Genomic DNA, 15,715 nt, shown 5'->3' with positions numbered 1-15,715 from the left:
ATTTGGGTTTAATAAAAAAAACTATTACGCATTCCTGCGTCTGTATTCCGATCCTTCCTACCAAGTGGTTGAGGGCCAATGAGTTCCTTTGATCACCCCCTCAGCAGATGGAGACGGGGATGGCAATGAGGAAGGAAACTATATTTTGTAAAAATATAATTTGATCTGAGAAATAAAGCTAATTGATTACACCCGAATTGGCCATTTTAATTGATAGGGTTCTATAATATTCAATAATTACAGTACGTAAAATCTTGCCTTACGACTCAAACTGAATTCTTCTGCTGCTCAATGTTTGCGACATACTTAAGTCTGAGTGCCATCGCTGAAGTCATTTGTGGTGACGTCAAAACAAAGTAATTAGCGATTGGATCATCTCTAACCAATCAGAGTATTAAAGTCAATGACAATTTTCTAAATGCTGCATACCCTCGTGTGTTCTGGCTCTGGCACAACCCATCGGTTTCTGGGACCAATCAGAACGGTTAGATTGTGTTTGCGTTCTAGAAATTGTTAGGGCAGTACTCAGATCCAGACTCATTGCGGAGAAGAAACTAACATCTGTGGGCGTGGCATAGCATTTGGCCAGAGCAAGGAGTCTGGGTAGCTAGGCAACCGAACATCCAATTTGGACATTTTTCTAACAATGAGTAAGACATGATGAATCCAAAGACGTGTTCAAAAGCCATCCACGGACTCCCCACACCAATGTCAATCTCACCCCAACAGTTATTGGGTTTTTGTCCCATCCTACAGCCTGTTACCAGGTTCTGACCACTAGATGGTGCTATTAGGTGATATAAACATTTTAAATATATATATTTTTTTACCCCCCATGGTTAAAGAGTTCACCCAAATTCTAAAATTACATATTGGTTTTCTTAGCCTTGAAGTCTATGGACCAGAGCCCTATACTACGAATCAGGTTTGAGGAGTTAGCGAGGTGGCTCACCTTTTTAGCCAGGTATATTTTCTTTGGTAACGAATCCTTGAACTAACCTGCTCTGGGGCAGGCTAACTCGGGAATAACTCATATTTGATCCTAAATGAAGTGTCTACCACAAGTTAAGGACCAATGAAATCAAATACCCTCCCTCTCACAAAGATTGTCATCATCCCCTTTATTTCAGGAAGGCAACTGATTTAAATATTTTATTAAATGTGTTTTTGTGTAAAAAAAAGTCATGTTAAATTACATTTCACATGACATATTTAGCAATGACAGCATTTACTTTCCAAACGGAATGTTTTTCGCCCAATTGTATTTTGCGGTTTTGAGGTTAAGGCAAACTGACAACGCACCCAACCATAGACATATAATCCATAGATGGTAATTCCCATTCAAGTCAAGACTGACAGCCATTGCTAGCGTATCCATGAGTTTAACAGTCATATTGCCAGAGTTAGAGGTTCCAAATCCCTTCTATGGATTGTGTCTATGGCCACAATGCAACAAGCTGTTCCACAGATAAAAGAAGCGATAGGAGTGGGGGAAAAGGTGATGGTGCATTGATAAGCACTCCAAAGACAGTATTAATGATAAGTAATAAAATAAAGACGACGCTTCTAAAAGCCTATTTCACACCACATAGCCTGCTGAATTTGCAAGATAACTTTCATTTCGGGACAAATGAAAATGTGGCACTGACTCACCCGTTCATTGACATTTCAGCATAGAGTACCACAGTATGAGTCATAATACCCATAAAACCTAGCAGTCACACAAGGAAAAGATTCCAATCGTATTCCCACCATTAGTTTTCCCATAGGGGATTTTATAAACACTTAAAATAAGGGCTGCGTTTTGTGGCATCTCTTGCGTGATGTTTTGATAACCATGTAAATCTCTATGACAAGGTGATTTAAAAAAAATCTATATAGTTGCCTGTATTCCCCCCCCCCCCCCCCAAAAAAATGAAATGCTAATTAGCTGCTAATGTGGCTATCATAAAGAACTACAAATGTCACGATGATCTGGACTAGACTGACGAATTGAGGCAAAGGTAAGAGTCTCTGGATTAACTAAGTGTAGTAATGAATAAATTGGCTACATTTCTGTAAGATGACAATTATGGCAACTGTCTTGTGCAAGTTTTAAATTGACACACTACCTGTTAGCAAAGATGTCAGCTAGAGATGATTTTGGTGCAATCAATTAGCTTAATTTCTCAGAGATAATTAAACAAAATAGTGTTAAAGGAATGCTAATCTTATCTGTTTCTAACAAACTATTTCAGAAAAATGTGGGATGGTGGGAGTTGAAATCCTCTTTCTTCTGCTTTTTGAGCTGGAAGGTGTTCATTATTTTGGGCAAGGCATTGAGATCAACTTGTACAGTAAATGTATTGGTATTTGACTGCAATCAAGCTTGTTTGACATTCTCCTTTGAATTCTCATTTCCTCACATTTAACAGAGAAAGAAAGTCAACAAAGGGGATATCGCTCCCGTTGAGACCACCAAGGATCCTGCTGATGTTGACTATAATAGTATGTATCTAATAGATTACTATCTTTGCTTTCAAAAGCCACATCCTTTGTTCACAATATTCTGCACTACTCCAACACTGAGAATGCACAATGACAAGAGCAAGATCTTGCCTCCTGCTCCTCAGAGGAAGGAGAGGCCAAATAACCCATTATTTTTAATCAGGGTATACTCTGCTATGTCTAGGCATGACAACAGCTAGCGTCAGTAGAAATGTCCTTTTGGTTATTTCGCAACACAACCAGAGGACCATCTCGTCACCTACTCCACAACGAGGAAGTAGAGGCTCAAGGCGCAGTCCTTTTTCACCGCCATAACCAATCATTTCAACTCAGTCCTACTGTTATTTGCTGTTGTCAGTCTTCTACACTGATTTGGCAACTCAGAGGATCTTCCCTCCTACTCAATGAGGGAGGAGAGACACAATAATGTTTTAATTTGTCAACCAGTCCTTTCAACTCTTTCAAAACTGTCATTCCAAAACTCTCCTTTATCTATTAGTTTCCATTACGAAGCTTCCGAAGATCTTTATCAACAAAACTGGAAGTGGATTTTAGGCAATTCCGGGTGAGACCACCAAGGATCCTCCGCATGCCCTTTTGATCATCCAGAGTGAGACGTAAAACACAGGTAGTTCTGTGCATGATCGGTATTTGCTATAATCTGTTTTTTTTTAAAAGCCACTTCCTCTTGTTAATATTGTCTACACCACCACCAGAGGAGGAACTTGCCTACTTCTCTCCAATGAGGAAGGAGATGCCCATGAAGCGTCCTTTCACTTCAATAATAACCTGCCACTTCATGCATTTATAAGTGCTTTAGTGAAATGTAAAAAAGTAGTCAAAGAGATGAACAAAACAAGAAAATTGATAGGTGTTCAAAGAAGTCCTACATGACATTCTATGACAATTAATGAGACTCCAGCGGCCCGGTTCAAAACAGAATGTAAGCCTTGCTGCCAAGCCTGTACATTCTATTCTAGTCTAGTCACCCCTTTGGACTCAAATATTGAGAAAGACCCTGGCAATCGGGTTCACGTGTGACACGAATGGACTGACAAGAATATTGGCTGAGTAGAACACCACAGCAAACCTTGATGCAAGCTGACAATCTCCACTAAATAAGATGTCCGTCAACATTGTTACTGTTTAAAATGCTGTCCATAATATGCTCAATCAAACATTTGGTTGTAACAGAAGTTATGTGAAGTAGCGGCCTTCACTGTAATTCAGGGTTTCCTAAACTTGGTCCTAGGGACCCCAAGGGGTGAGTGTTTTGGTTTTTACCCTAGCTCTACATGGATTATTTAAAATAATTAACTAATCATCAAGCTTTGATCATTTGAACAACATTTATATTGCCCTTCTTACATCAGCTGATCTCAAAGTGCTGTACAGAAACCCAGCCTAAAACCCCCAAAATCAAGCAATGCAGGTGTAGAAGCACGGTGGCTAGGAAAAACTCCCTAGAAAAGACAGCAAGGAGTCATCATGTCAGGTAGTCCTGGGGCATGGTCCTAGGGCTCAGGTCCTCCGAGAGAGAGAAAGAAAGAGAGAATTAGAGAGAGCATATGTGGGGTGGCCAGTCCTCTTCTGGCTGTGCCGGGTGGAGATTATAACAGAACATGGCCAAGATGTTCAAATGTTCATAAATGACCAGCATGGTCGAATAATAATAAGGCAGAACAGTTGAAACTGGAGCAGCAGCACGGCCAGGTGGACTGGGGACAGCAAGGAGTCATCATGTCAGATAGTCCTGGGGCATGGTCCTAGGGCTCAGGTCCTCCGAGAGAAAGAAAGAAAGAGAAGGAGAGAATTAGAGAACGCACACTTAGATTCACATAGGACACCGAATAGGACAGGAGAAGTACTCCAGATATAACAAACTGACCCTAGCCCCCGACACATAAACTACTGCAGCATAAATACTGGAGGCTGAGACAAGTGGGGACAGCAGACTGGGATAGGGAGAGATTGAATATGTCCGTAAACACTCCAGCCAGCTGGTCTGCGGATGCGGCTAGGGATGCCGTCTGGCCCGGCAGCTTTGCGAGGGTTAACACGCATAAATGTCTTACTCACGTTGGCCACGTAGAAGGAGAGCCCACAGTCCTTGAGAGTGGGCCATGTCGATGGCACTGTGTTATCTTTAAAGCGTACGAAGAAGGTGTTTAGCTTGTCTGGGCCATTGAATTCGTGTCTGAGCTGTTGAATTGCGACTCCACTTTGTCTCTGTGGTAAACTGTGGGGTGTTGGGTTGAGCGTGCAGAGATTAACACAGAGACAAGGAGGTTTTAGTCCGCAAACACAACTTTACTAGACCATAAAATAAACAAAGAAAATCACGTAGGTTTGGCTCGGTCCTTCTTCTCAGCTTTGGTTCTGTGTCTCTCCCAGTTCTCTCTCGCAGTGTGCCACAGTGCTACTTTTATGTGGCCTCCACGGCTGGTTGGGACGTTTCCCATAATTACTTCCTCTTGGAGCTATCCGTGTCGGGGTGCCCAGCTCGTGTACTCCCAGCAGAGGCCTCCAACGTTGCATCACGTACCTCCCCTGTATTACCACCCCCCGGGGTAGACGTCTTGGGATACCACACTGTACTGACGTTTTGCTTGCCTTTGAGGGAATAACTACACTGTTTGTATACGACCATATTATCAGTCACCTTGCCATGGTTAAATGCGGTGGTTCGCGCTTTCAGTTTTGCGCGAATGCTGCCATCCATCCACAGTTTCTGGTTTGGGTAGGTTTTAGTAGTCACAGTGGGAACAACATCCCTTATACACTTCCTGATGAACTCAGTCACCATATCAGTGCATTCATCAATGTTATTCTCAGAGACTAACCGGAACATATCCCAGTCCGCGTGATCAAAACAATCTTGAAGCATGGATTACGATTGGTCAGACCAGCATTGAATAGACCTTAGTATGAGTACTTCCTGTTTGAGTCTATAGGAAGGGAGGAGAAAAATGGAGTCGCGATCTGATTTCCCAGAGGGAGGACGGGGGAGGGCCTTGTAGGCATCCCGGAAGAGAGAACAGCAGCGGTTGAGTGTTTTCCCAGAGCAAGTACTACAGTCAATGTGTTGGTAGAACTTCGGTAGTGCTTTCCTCAAATTTGCTTTGTTAAAATCCCCAGCTACAATAAAAGCAGCCTCAGGATATGTGGTTTCCAGTTTGCGTAAATTCCGGTGTAGTTCCTTGAGGGCCATCGTGGTATCCTGTATCCAACCTAGGAATAAGGCAGAACGCCACCTTGGGTTCTCAAGAGCAAGCTACCCATTAGATGGTGTCTCCTTAGAGTCCAGTGCGAGTCAAGGGACTAGAGCATGAAGTTTCAGTGTGTGTGAGGATATTAATGAGAAGTGTGTTAGCACTTAGAGTGTAACACACCCATCTCACTTTCTTTCATGTGTAATACACTTGATCAACAACCAAGAGTTGATCGAATAGCCCAGTTCCCGCTTTCCCTAAAGCATCTTAAGGTTAAGTTCATCCAATCTGGGCCCTGGTAGGTAGTCGGTTCCCCGGAATCAAGCTGTATATTGTATGTCTAACGAGTGAAGCCACTCGTGATAATAACATAGCTATGTCAAATGGCATTCTGTGTCTTTCCATTGAATGCTCTAATATGTCTCAATTGTAACATACAGTAGATAATCAATCCACTTATGGTGTTCCCTCTTAAATTATCTTCAAAGTCATTTAATTTGTGATTATTAGGTTATGAATGGATTCATTGTGTCAAAATGTTCCCATGAGCAATTTGTTGTATATCAAGATGTTTGGGGTCAGTCTGCAATTTGTTCAGCAATGACTCAATGTATACATGAATCAGAAGTAAACATAACCCAGTGACTTTATCTCCCTATTTATAGAAGTACTACAAAGCTGCTGTCTGCATTACACACAGTGGATGAAGTATATCCTAAGTATAGTATCTCTTTCACACACACAAAAGCTCATACACACAACCACTTTCTTGTGTTTCTATATCTTCCACACAAAATTGTGGAGATAATGTTTACCTAACAATGCAGTAAAATGTTCTTTTAATCACATAATTCCACTGCTGCAATCTCGTGATTCTCCTAAACTGTTAGTGTGAGCGACTGCAGACAACTTCGTAGTGGTAAAAAATGTCATTACATTTAATTCATTTACTGTGCAATCGTCCTCACAGCAAGGTGATTATTTTAGCCATATATTTACTCTTGCCAAGAACCTCACTTGGGTGGGTAAATGTATAATTATGATCAAGGTTTTGATCTGTCAGCCCAGATTTATCTATCTGGGTTGCCAGTCTGGTACCATCACTATTCATCTCAACTGTCAATGGGAACCCATAACCCCTTATTCATGCTCTGTATCGTGTTTGCCAGCTTGTCACCAGACTGCCTTCTCCACTATCACTGTACTGTAGTGTCCATTGTTGCTGACTTGTGCGAGATAACAACAAAGGGAGCTGGATATTGTTTAAAGGAAAAGTGTAAACTGGTTCCCTGGGATGTCCAACTCTGGAAGTGTACATTTAAAACAGTTACGATTAGGGTGGGTAAGGGTTATGGTTAGGGGTTTAGGGTAGTGACATCCCAAGGATCCCAGATAGCAATAACCCTTAAGAGATTGGTGTCCAGGAAAACTATAGGCTTCTTCTCCTCACACATTGCAGACCTGATCACATGGGTCCTCTTTGAATATTAATGTTTTACTAACTCTGGAAGGAAAAGTGATATGAATTAAGTGTTGGCTATTTTCATTGTTTCAGTCTTTCAAGACGATTGTACATGGTGGGAGCATACGCTATATAATCTATGCAGATGAGCCAATCTTGTTTTATAAATAACGTTAGCCTCCATGCATGTGACTTCAACTTGTAAAACTGTGCCTCCAATTAAGAAACCACGAGATCCATTCATTCCATATGAGTTCAGCCTACCAGATATTCCCATAATGGATGTTACAACACACAGGAGGTTGGTGGCACCTTAATTGGGGCTAACAGGCTCGTGGTAATGACTGGAACATAATCAGTGGAATGGTATCAAACTGTACATCAAACACATGGTTTCCATGGTTTCCAGGTGTTTGATGCCGTTCCATTTGCTCAATTCTCGCCATTTATTATGAGCCGTTCTCCCCTCAGCAGCCTCCACTGCATTTTGCTGTAGCGTGAGGGGTTCAGCGGTCAGGGGTTTAGCCTCCTGTTACAACCTCTCTCAGCTGATCGGGTTGCTCTCACAGAGGCAGAGACTTCTAGAGTAAGGCCAACTTTGAGAATTTAGAAAATTGTTTTAAATTTATACATTCAGTTACATAGCATTGTTTAAATATTCCCAATGTAATATTAATGGGGAGCTCACATGGCTGCCATAGAATGTTAGTGTCATATAAATGCATCAATGCAGAAACCACATTGGCCCATCTCTCTAAATACATTTCTCTACTCACAGAGTTTCACATCAGTGCCAGTCTGCAGCAAGCATGCTTTATAGGGCTATAGCAGGAAGCATGCTTTATAGGGCTATAGCAGGAAGCATGCTTTATAGGGCTATAGCAGGAAGCATGCTTTATAGGGCTATAGCAGGAAGCATGCTTTATAGGGCTATAGCAGGAAGCATGCTTTATAGGGCTATAGCAGGAAGCATGCTTTATGGGGCTATAGCAGGAAGCATGCTTTATGGGGCTATAGCAGGAAGCATGCTTTATAGGGCTATAGCAGGAAGCATGCTTTATGGGGCTATAGCAGGAAGCATGCTTTATGGGGCTATAGCAGGAAGCATGCTTTATAGGGCTATAGCAGGAAGCATGCTTTATAGGGCTATAGCAGGAAGCATGCTTTATAGGGCTATAGCAGGAAGCATGCTTTATAGGGCTATAGCAGGAAGCATGCTTTATAGGGCTATAGCTTTGGCTCCCATGCCCCAATTCTCCTCTTTATTACCACTTCCAGGCATAAATGTTTTCCCCCATATATTTTCAATAACAGTCGTTTTTGGCATCCCATAAAGCACACAATTTGCATACAAATGTTAAATGCAGTGTAGGTAAACCTAAAGATTGTGTATTTGTTATAAATGTGCAATAGGCCACTAGGGCTCCATTTACACACGCAGTCTAATTCTGATCTTTTGCCAATCATTTGGGCTAAAGAATGAATTGGGCTGCCTGTGTAAACGCAGCCTATGAGAATATGACTAAGAATGACAATGTATTTTTATTTAAACGCAGCCACATTGAGATTACAAATATTTTACAAGAGACCTGTATACATTACAATAATTGAATAATTCAACTAATTCATTACAAATATTTAATAAAAGCAATTACGCTCAACTACATAGAGGTCCTCAATAAGTTAAACCGCTTGAGAGACGCATCTAACTGCAGTGAACTCCAAATTAGGGGCAAAAACACAGATTTTCCCAAATCTGTGGAGACTTAAGGGATCTCTAGTGTTATCTAGTTCTAAGAACGGGTTTGGTAATTTATGATCTTAACTTAATTAATGAAGTAACATATGGAGGGAGTTTCTGTAAGATTGCTTTGTAAATAAATAAAATAGACTCACCGACAGAGGTCCATTCCAGACTACAAAGAGTCCTAACATGGTCCCATGTGATAAAACGGATTGCGGAATGGTAGACTGCGTCCAAGGGTTTTAAAACAGAGTTTGTGCCGCATGCATGTAAACAATATCACAATAACCAATACAGGGAGAAGTGTTGTTTGAACAATCTTTCTCCTATTGTCAATACAGAGGCATGATTTATTTTGATATAAAAAAACTCTTGGATCTTAGCTTCTTAGTCAGATTTTCTATATCAAGGACAACTTGTCATCAATCCAGACACCAAGGTATTTACAGTGGCAAGAAAAAGCATGTGAACCCTTTGGAAATACCTGGATTTCTGTATAAATTGGTCATAAAATTGTATCTGATCTTCATCTAGGGTCACAACAATAGACAAACAGTATGCTTAACTAATAACACAAACAATTATACGTTTGTCTTTATTGAACAGTGTAAACATTCACAGTGCAGGGTGGGGAAAGTATGTGAACCCTTGGATTTAATAACTGGTTGACCCTCCTTTGGCAGCAATAACCTCAACCAAATGTTTTCTGTGGTTACGGATCAGACCTGCACATTGATCAGGAGAATTTTGGACTATTCCTCTTTACAAAACTGTTTCAGTTCAGCAATATTCTTGGGATGTCTGGTGTGAACTGCTCTCGAGGTCATGCCACAGTATTTAAATCGGGTTGAGGTCAGGACTCTGACTGGGCCTCTCCAGAAGGCATATTCTCTTCTGTTGAAGCCATTCTGTTGTTGATTTACTTTGTGTTTTGGGTCGTTGTCGAATCCCCGAGCTAGCAATGTAAAAATCGGTCATTCTGCCCCTGAACAAGGCAGTTAACCCACTTTTCCTAGGCTGTCATTGTAAATAAGAAGTTGTTCTTAACTGACTTACCTGGTTACATTTTTTTTTTTTACCTCATTGAGCATGCTGTGCTCTTGCAGTCATCTTTGCAGGACGGCCACTCCTAGGGAGAGTAGCAACAGTGCTGAACTTGATCCATTTATAGACAATTTGTGTTACCGTGGACTGATGAATATCAAGGTTTTTAGAGATACTTTTGTAACCCTTTCCAGCTTTATGCAAGTCAACTATTCTTAATCTTAGGTCTTCTGAGATCTATTTTGTTTGAGGCATGGTTCACATCAGGCAATGCTTATTGTGATAAAAAAAACTCAAATTTTGTGAGTGTTTTTTTATAGGGCAAGGTAGGGTAGCCTAGTGGTTAGAGCATTGGACTAGTAACTGAAAGGTTGCAAGTTCAAATCCCCGAGCTGACAAGGTACAAAATCTGTCGTTCTGTTACCCACTGTTCCTAGGCCGTCATTGAAAATAAGAATTTGTTCTTAACTGACTTACCTAGTTAAATAAAGGTAAAAAAATAGGGCAACATCTCCAATCTCATCTCATTGATTGGACTTCAGGTTAGCTGACTCCAATCAGCTTTTGGAGAAGTCTAGGGGTTCACATACTTTTTCCAACCCTACACTGTGAATATTTATATGATGTATTCAATACAGATAAGAAAAATACAATAATTTGTGTGTTATTAGTTTTAGCACACTGTTTGTCTATTGTTGTGACTTAGATGAAGATCAGATCAAATTGATGCAGAAATCCAGGTAATTCCAAGGGGTTCCCATACTGTTCACTGCCACTGTATATTGAGAAACAAGCCAAATTAGGCCTCAATTTATAGTGCAAATATGCAGGTTCTCAGGGTGAACATTTAGTGACCTACAGAACAGCATGAGTTTGGTTTTACTTGTATTTAACACTAATTTAAGATCTGTAAGTGATTTCTGAATTGAATCAAAGTCATGCTGAAATTCACGAATGGCCTGCTGCACTGAGGTGGCACAGGAATACAAAACTGTGTCATCTGCATAGAGATTAATGTTACAAGTATTAACAGTGTTTCCTATGTCATCAATATACAAGGGGAATAATAATGGACCCAAAATCGAACCCTGAGGAACACCTTTTTGAATCTTAAAAAATTCAGATTTAACCTGTCAAGATGGCCTGAGTTATGTCGCCAAGATAAGTCTGAAACCATAAACAGGCTGTATATCCCAGGGCTATTCCTGATAACTTCTTCAGCAAAACAGAATGATCAACAGTGTCGAAAGCCTTTGACAGGTCAATAAACAAGGCAACACAGCTCATTTTAGCATCCAAGGCATTGACAATATCATTAACAACTAGCGTGGTTGTGGTAGTACTATGCCCAGGCCTAAACCATGATTGGTTTATATTAAGAATCAATTATCAGATTAAAAGGAAAGAAGTTGTACATTTACCAAGGATTTATGAATCTTAACTAAACAAGGTAGTCTTGAAATAGGGCAATAATTGTCGATATCAATTATATTCCCACCCTTATGGAGTGGTATGCAGATTTCCATGCTTTTGGAATACTTCCTGATAACAATGTTAAATAAAAAATGTGGGCTACTGAGCCAGCAATAAGGGGAGCTGCACACGTAAACAGACCAGGCTCCAAATGACCAGGCCCTGTGGATGTTTTTTTGCCTGTCTAATGTTAGCAAAGCATACAGGACTTCTTTATCAGTGAATTTCCCGAAAAGAAAACTCCTGACCAGCATTTTCAGTATCATTCAATAGATTTTCCCCATCAACCCCATCAACTACTATTTTCAAAGATGGCTTTGAAATGCATTCAAATATATAGCCCACCAAGATAGAATTGTGATTAAATGCATTAATTATATAAATTCTGTCAGTAATAGGCAGAAGCTAAATTAATTTCTGGGGGGAGAGAAGAGGAGACACAAACCTTCAGTGATGTAACAGCCTTCCAAAATGTAGCTGAGTTCCCTGTACATTCAGATAGTGTATTAACATAAGAATCAGATTTTGCTTTTTTAAACTAATTTAACAAATATTTCTCAATTGCCTGAAAGACTGCCAATCTGGGTCCGAGTCTGTGAATCCAGCTTTAGCCCAGGCAGGCATCTGTGTATGACTTCAGATAGCTCTGGACTGAACCAAGGACAAGACCTATTTTTAATTCTCCGTTTTTTAAAGGGATCATGTTTATCTACAATACAATTGAAAACATTTGCAAACTTGTTCAGAGCCAACTCTGGGTACTGTATAGATGCAATACAATCAAAGTCACCAAAATAAAGGTCACAAAAAAAGCCTGTTCATTGAAATGTTTAAGATTAATATTGTTGATAAAACGAGGTATGGCTCTGGGCATCCATATATCCCTGACACATACAATGGGACAGTGGTCACTAATATCCAAAGCAATACTCAATATTTCTCTGGAGTGTTTATCAAATATGAGGTTAATCAAAGTCAATTTTGTAGGGTCCTTATGCATTCATGCAGTATGCATTCATGCCGTGTGCATGACATGTCCATACAGTAGGTTCATCAGCAAAGCATTTTGAATAGTCAGGTATGACCACCAGCCATATTCTCACAACAATACTGTTAAAAAAAAGTTAATCAGTTATTTATTCCTATAAAGCCTAAACTGCACCCTGTTTATTGCCCTGTGGCTGATTGATCGCGGCGTGATCATGTGAAAGATGCGTGATCGGGCGGAGACAAAGTGACGTAGTTACGCTAACTGTCCAATAGCCGGCTCTGTCTTGCAGCCTTTTCTACAGTACATACTGTGACCTATCCTCCCTCATTGCAGCGATGAACAGATAAGAGATGCGAGCGAGGGTGACTGTAGCAAATACCGATGGATAGAACTGAGAATATACAGAACATCTTAATTTAGAATTCCTCATGTTTTGTAGTTTAACGTACATAGGAATTAAAATAAAACCTGTCCGTTCAACGAGGGGATTGTACGAAACAGAAGGGTTTGTGTGACGTTAGATGACTAGCTAACGTTGGGCAACGTTAATCAAATCAGTTTTACTGATTTTCTAACCGACGTCGCCGATAGTACGAAGTGCGCATATCGTCATCCAACCCGGTCTTCCTCATTGACGCAGTCCGAAGAGTGTACTGGTTCGGAGAATGCTAAAGAATGAGTCAAAGGGATACCCTGGTTCATTTGTTTGCCGGAGGGTGAGTTATTTGTTAGGAATAATGTTAGCTAGTTAACATGACCTGACTGTCTTTTATAGAGTCAAAATAAGCTTGCATGGAGAAAACGAGATTTTTCCAGACGCGCGTGCATGTAACATTAGCAGCTGTCACTACCTATGCCATCCTCAGCAGCTAGTTAGCAAATTAGCTCTGTTTTGCAGCATCAAAATAGGCAACCACGGTTTAGCTAGGTAGCCATTACACATCGCATTATTAAATTAGTACACATCACACTCCACAGGGTTCGTGGTTTGCCTTACGACAGATGAGTATGCTCGTGAATGAAGTCCACGACAGTGACGCACGAGCCTTTGTTGTCCTCGAGCAGCGGTTGACCGAGTAGCTATATCGTCGAATATTATGATTACAGTTCTTGACACTTTGTGCTTTGGCATACTCCGACAAGCCTTATAAAACACACCATTGGAAGATGGAGAACATGTCTTGGCCTATGCAATGCATCCTCTGTATCAACCACTAACCTACAGCAATATCTACCTTATTTGCCTTCCGAGGTGTTCAATGGACTGGATGAAAAGTTCAGGGCAAAACACAGGTTTGGATTCAATATAGCTAGCTACATCAATCAATCAATTGTGTTTATAAAGCCCTTCTTACATCAGCCGATGTCACAAAGTGCTATACATAAACCCAGCCTAAAACCCCAAACAGCAAGTAAGGCAGATGTAAAAGCACGGTGGCTAGGAAAAACTCCCTAGAAAGGCAGGAACCTAGGAAAAAACCTAGAGAGGAACCAGACTCTGAGGGGTGGCCAGTTGTCTTCTAGTTGTGCCGGGTGGAGCTTATAACTGTACGTGGCCAAGATGTTCAAAAGTTCATAGATGACCAGCAGGGTCACAGTGGTTGTAGAGGGTGCACCAGGTCAGCACCTCAAGAGTAAATGTCAGTTGGCTTGATCTGCATGTCAGTGGAAATATTGTGTTTACACAGTTTACACAGGTCTCCCGGTGATATCGTCAATTGTCAATGTACAGTAGCTAGCTTATTTTTCATTCTCATTGTAGGAAAAACACAAAAAGAACATCTGTTGCGACTTTGACCACACTACCGGAGTTTCCGTTCCTGTACATCATTGGCATCTTCTGTGTCAATGTGATACTGATGTCATGTTCTACCTTTGCTACATTGTAGACTTTCACATTCAATACATTATGTTGACCATGAGGACATTGGAAGGGTTGAAGGGCACCTGTCTGAAGACTAGATTGCTGAATTTACTACTTTTCTTTTTTTTATCAATGTCTGACTGCTCCAAGTAAATTGAGATCGTAGATTTTAATCAATAAGTTAAGTGTCATTGAAAAGCAACCTGTTGGTTATTGGAGCCATTTTCACAATTGGACAAGAATATGCCTACTTGTCATGGAAATCGAATTCAAGTATGGTTTTGGCTCAAGTCTTAGGATAGCCTAACACTAGATAGCCTGTTTTGTATGCCAGTCTTTTTTAATATATTTTTTTTACCTCAGAGAAAGGCTAGATTGATTCCATTGCAGTACCAGCATATTTTCCCCTTTGTCTTGTTTTCCATCAGCTTCTGGGCAAACTTTAAAAATGTCAACAAGTAAGGCCCATCTTGTCGAGCCTGATGTTTTATTTTTTATTAATTGAGTTCTGAAAACGCAATGTTAGGGGCACAAATTGAGTTACTTCAGCGAGAAACAAATAATGATCTCTAAATCCCCTTGATGTTCCTCACGACAGGTCTCAAGGCCTGTGTGTCTTGTTTCCTCTCACTGTCTGCTGGTTGTACACTCAGGCGCAGGCAGCAGCAGCAACCTGGAACAGCCCCCTGAATCTGGGCCGAAGGTCGCTCTTGCCTGTATTTGGTTCGGTCTTTTGAAAGGCAGCAGCGGTAAACGGCCTCAATCCCAATAACCCCCTTAGCCCTCCCCCTCGTTTTCGAGTGTCCCTTGGTGGGGGAGTGACTCTCAAATGGAGCTACTAGTGTTAGGGAGAGAAATAACCCTAGGTAATGGGACATCACTATGTCACTCGTGCACAGCAGAAGCAGCCAAAGGATTATTCTAGCGATGCACCGTTGTGACATTTTTGCCCGATACCGATATTTACCAGTATATTTACAACTTTAGCGGCCTTTTAAGCATTCTAGTACAGTTAAATAGTTAACACACACATGGACGCAGTGGTCTAAGGCACTGCATCTCAGTGCAAGAGGCGTCACTACAGTCCCTGGATCGAATCCAGGCTGTATCACATCCGGCGTTGATTGGGAGTCCCATAGGGCGGCACACAATTTGCCCAGCGTCGTCATTGTAGATAATAAAGGTTACACATACACTGACCAAATCGTTATTTTGTTGGTATTTACATATGTCCACATTAGCAGTAAAACATAATCGAAAACAATTTCTTTCACTTACTTGCAGTGCTGTTTCGTTGTTTATTTGTTCAGTTTCATTCTCAACCAGGATTTCTATGGAACGCCGTTTGGGTCTTTGCGTGTCAAAAAAGATACGTGTCAAATAACACGACATCTGTTTCAGTAGCTATAGTTAGCTAGCTAACTATATACCTATGTGT

The 15,715-nt window shown here is 40.9% G+C and overlaps 1 protein-coding gene across 3 annotated transcripts in view; it reads left to right on the top strand.

The window, feature by feature from the left end:
- The first annotated feature begins 12,687 nt into the window (after positions 1 to 12,687).
- Positions 12,688 to 15,715, top strand: part of slc25a36a (solute carrier family 25 member 36a) — a 36,662-nt gene continuing 33,634 nt past the window's right edge. Inside the window, exon 1 of one of the 3 annotated variants that reach the window (XM_020462960.2) lies at positions 12,688 to 13,129. In XM_020462960.2, the coding sequence (XP_020318549.1) occupies positions 13,089 to 13,129 (41 nt within the window). In that variant the 5' untranslated portion in view covers positions 12,688 to 13,088. The remainder of the gene's footprint in view (positions 13,130 to 15,715) is intronic. The other 2 variants (XM_031806422.1, XR_004205719.1) reach the window with 2 other exon arrangements.

This window comes from Oncorhynchus kisutch, linkage group LG27 (assembly GCF_002021735.2).
Source record: "Oncorhynchus kisutch isolate 150728-3 linkage group LG27, Okis_V2, whole genome shotgun sequence".
NCBI lineage: Eukaryota > Metazoa > Chordata > Actinopteri > Salmoniformes > Salmonidae > Oncorhynchus > Oncorhynchus kisutch.
Note: the sequence above shows the minus strand (reverse complement) of the source record. Positions and strands in the feature narration are given on the sequence as shown.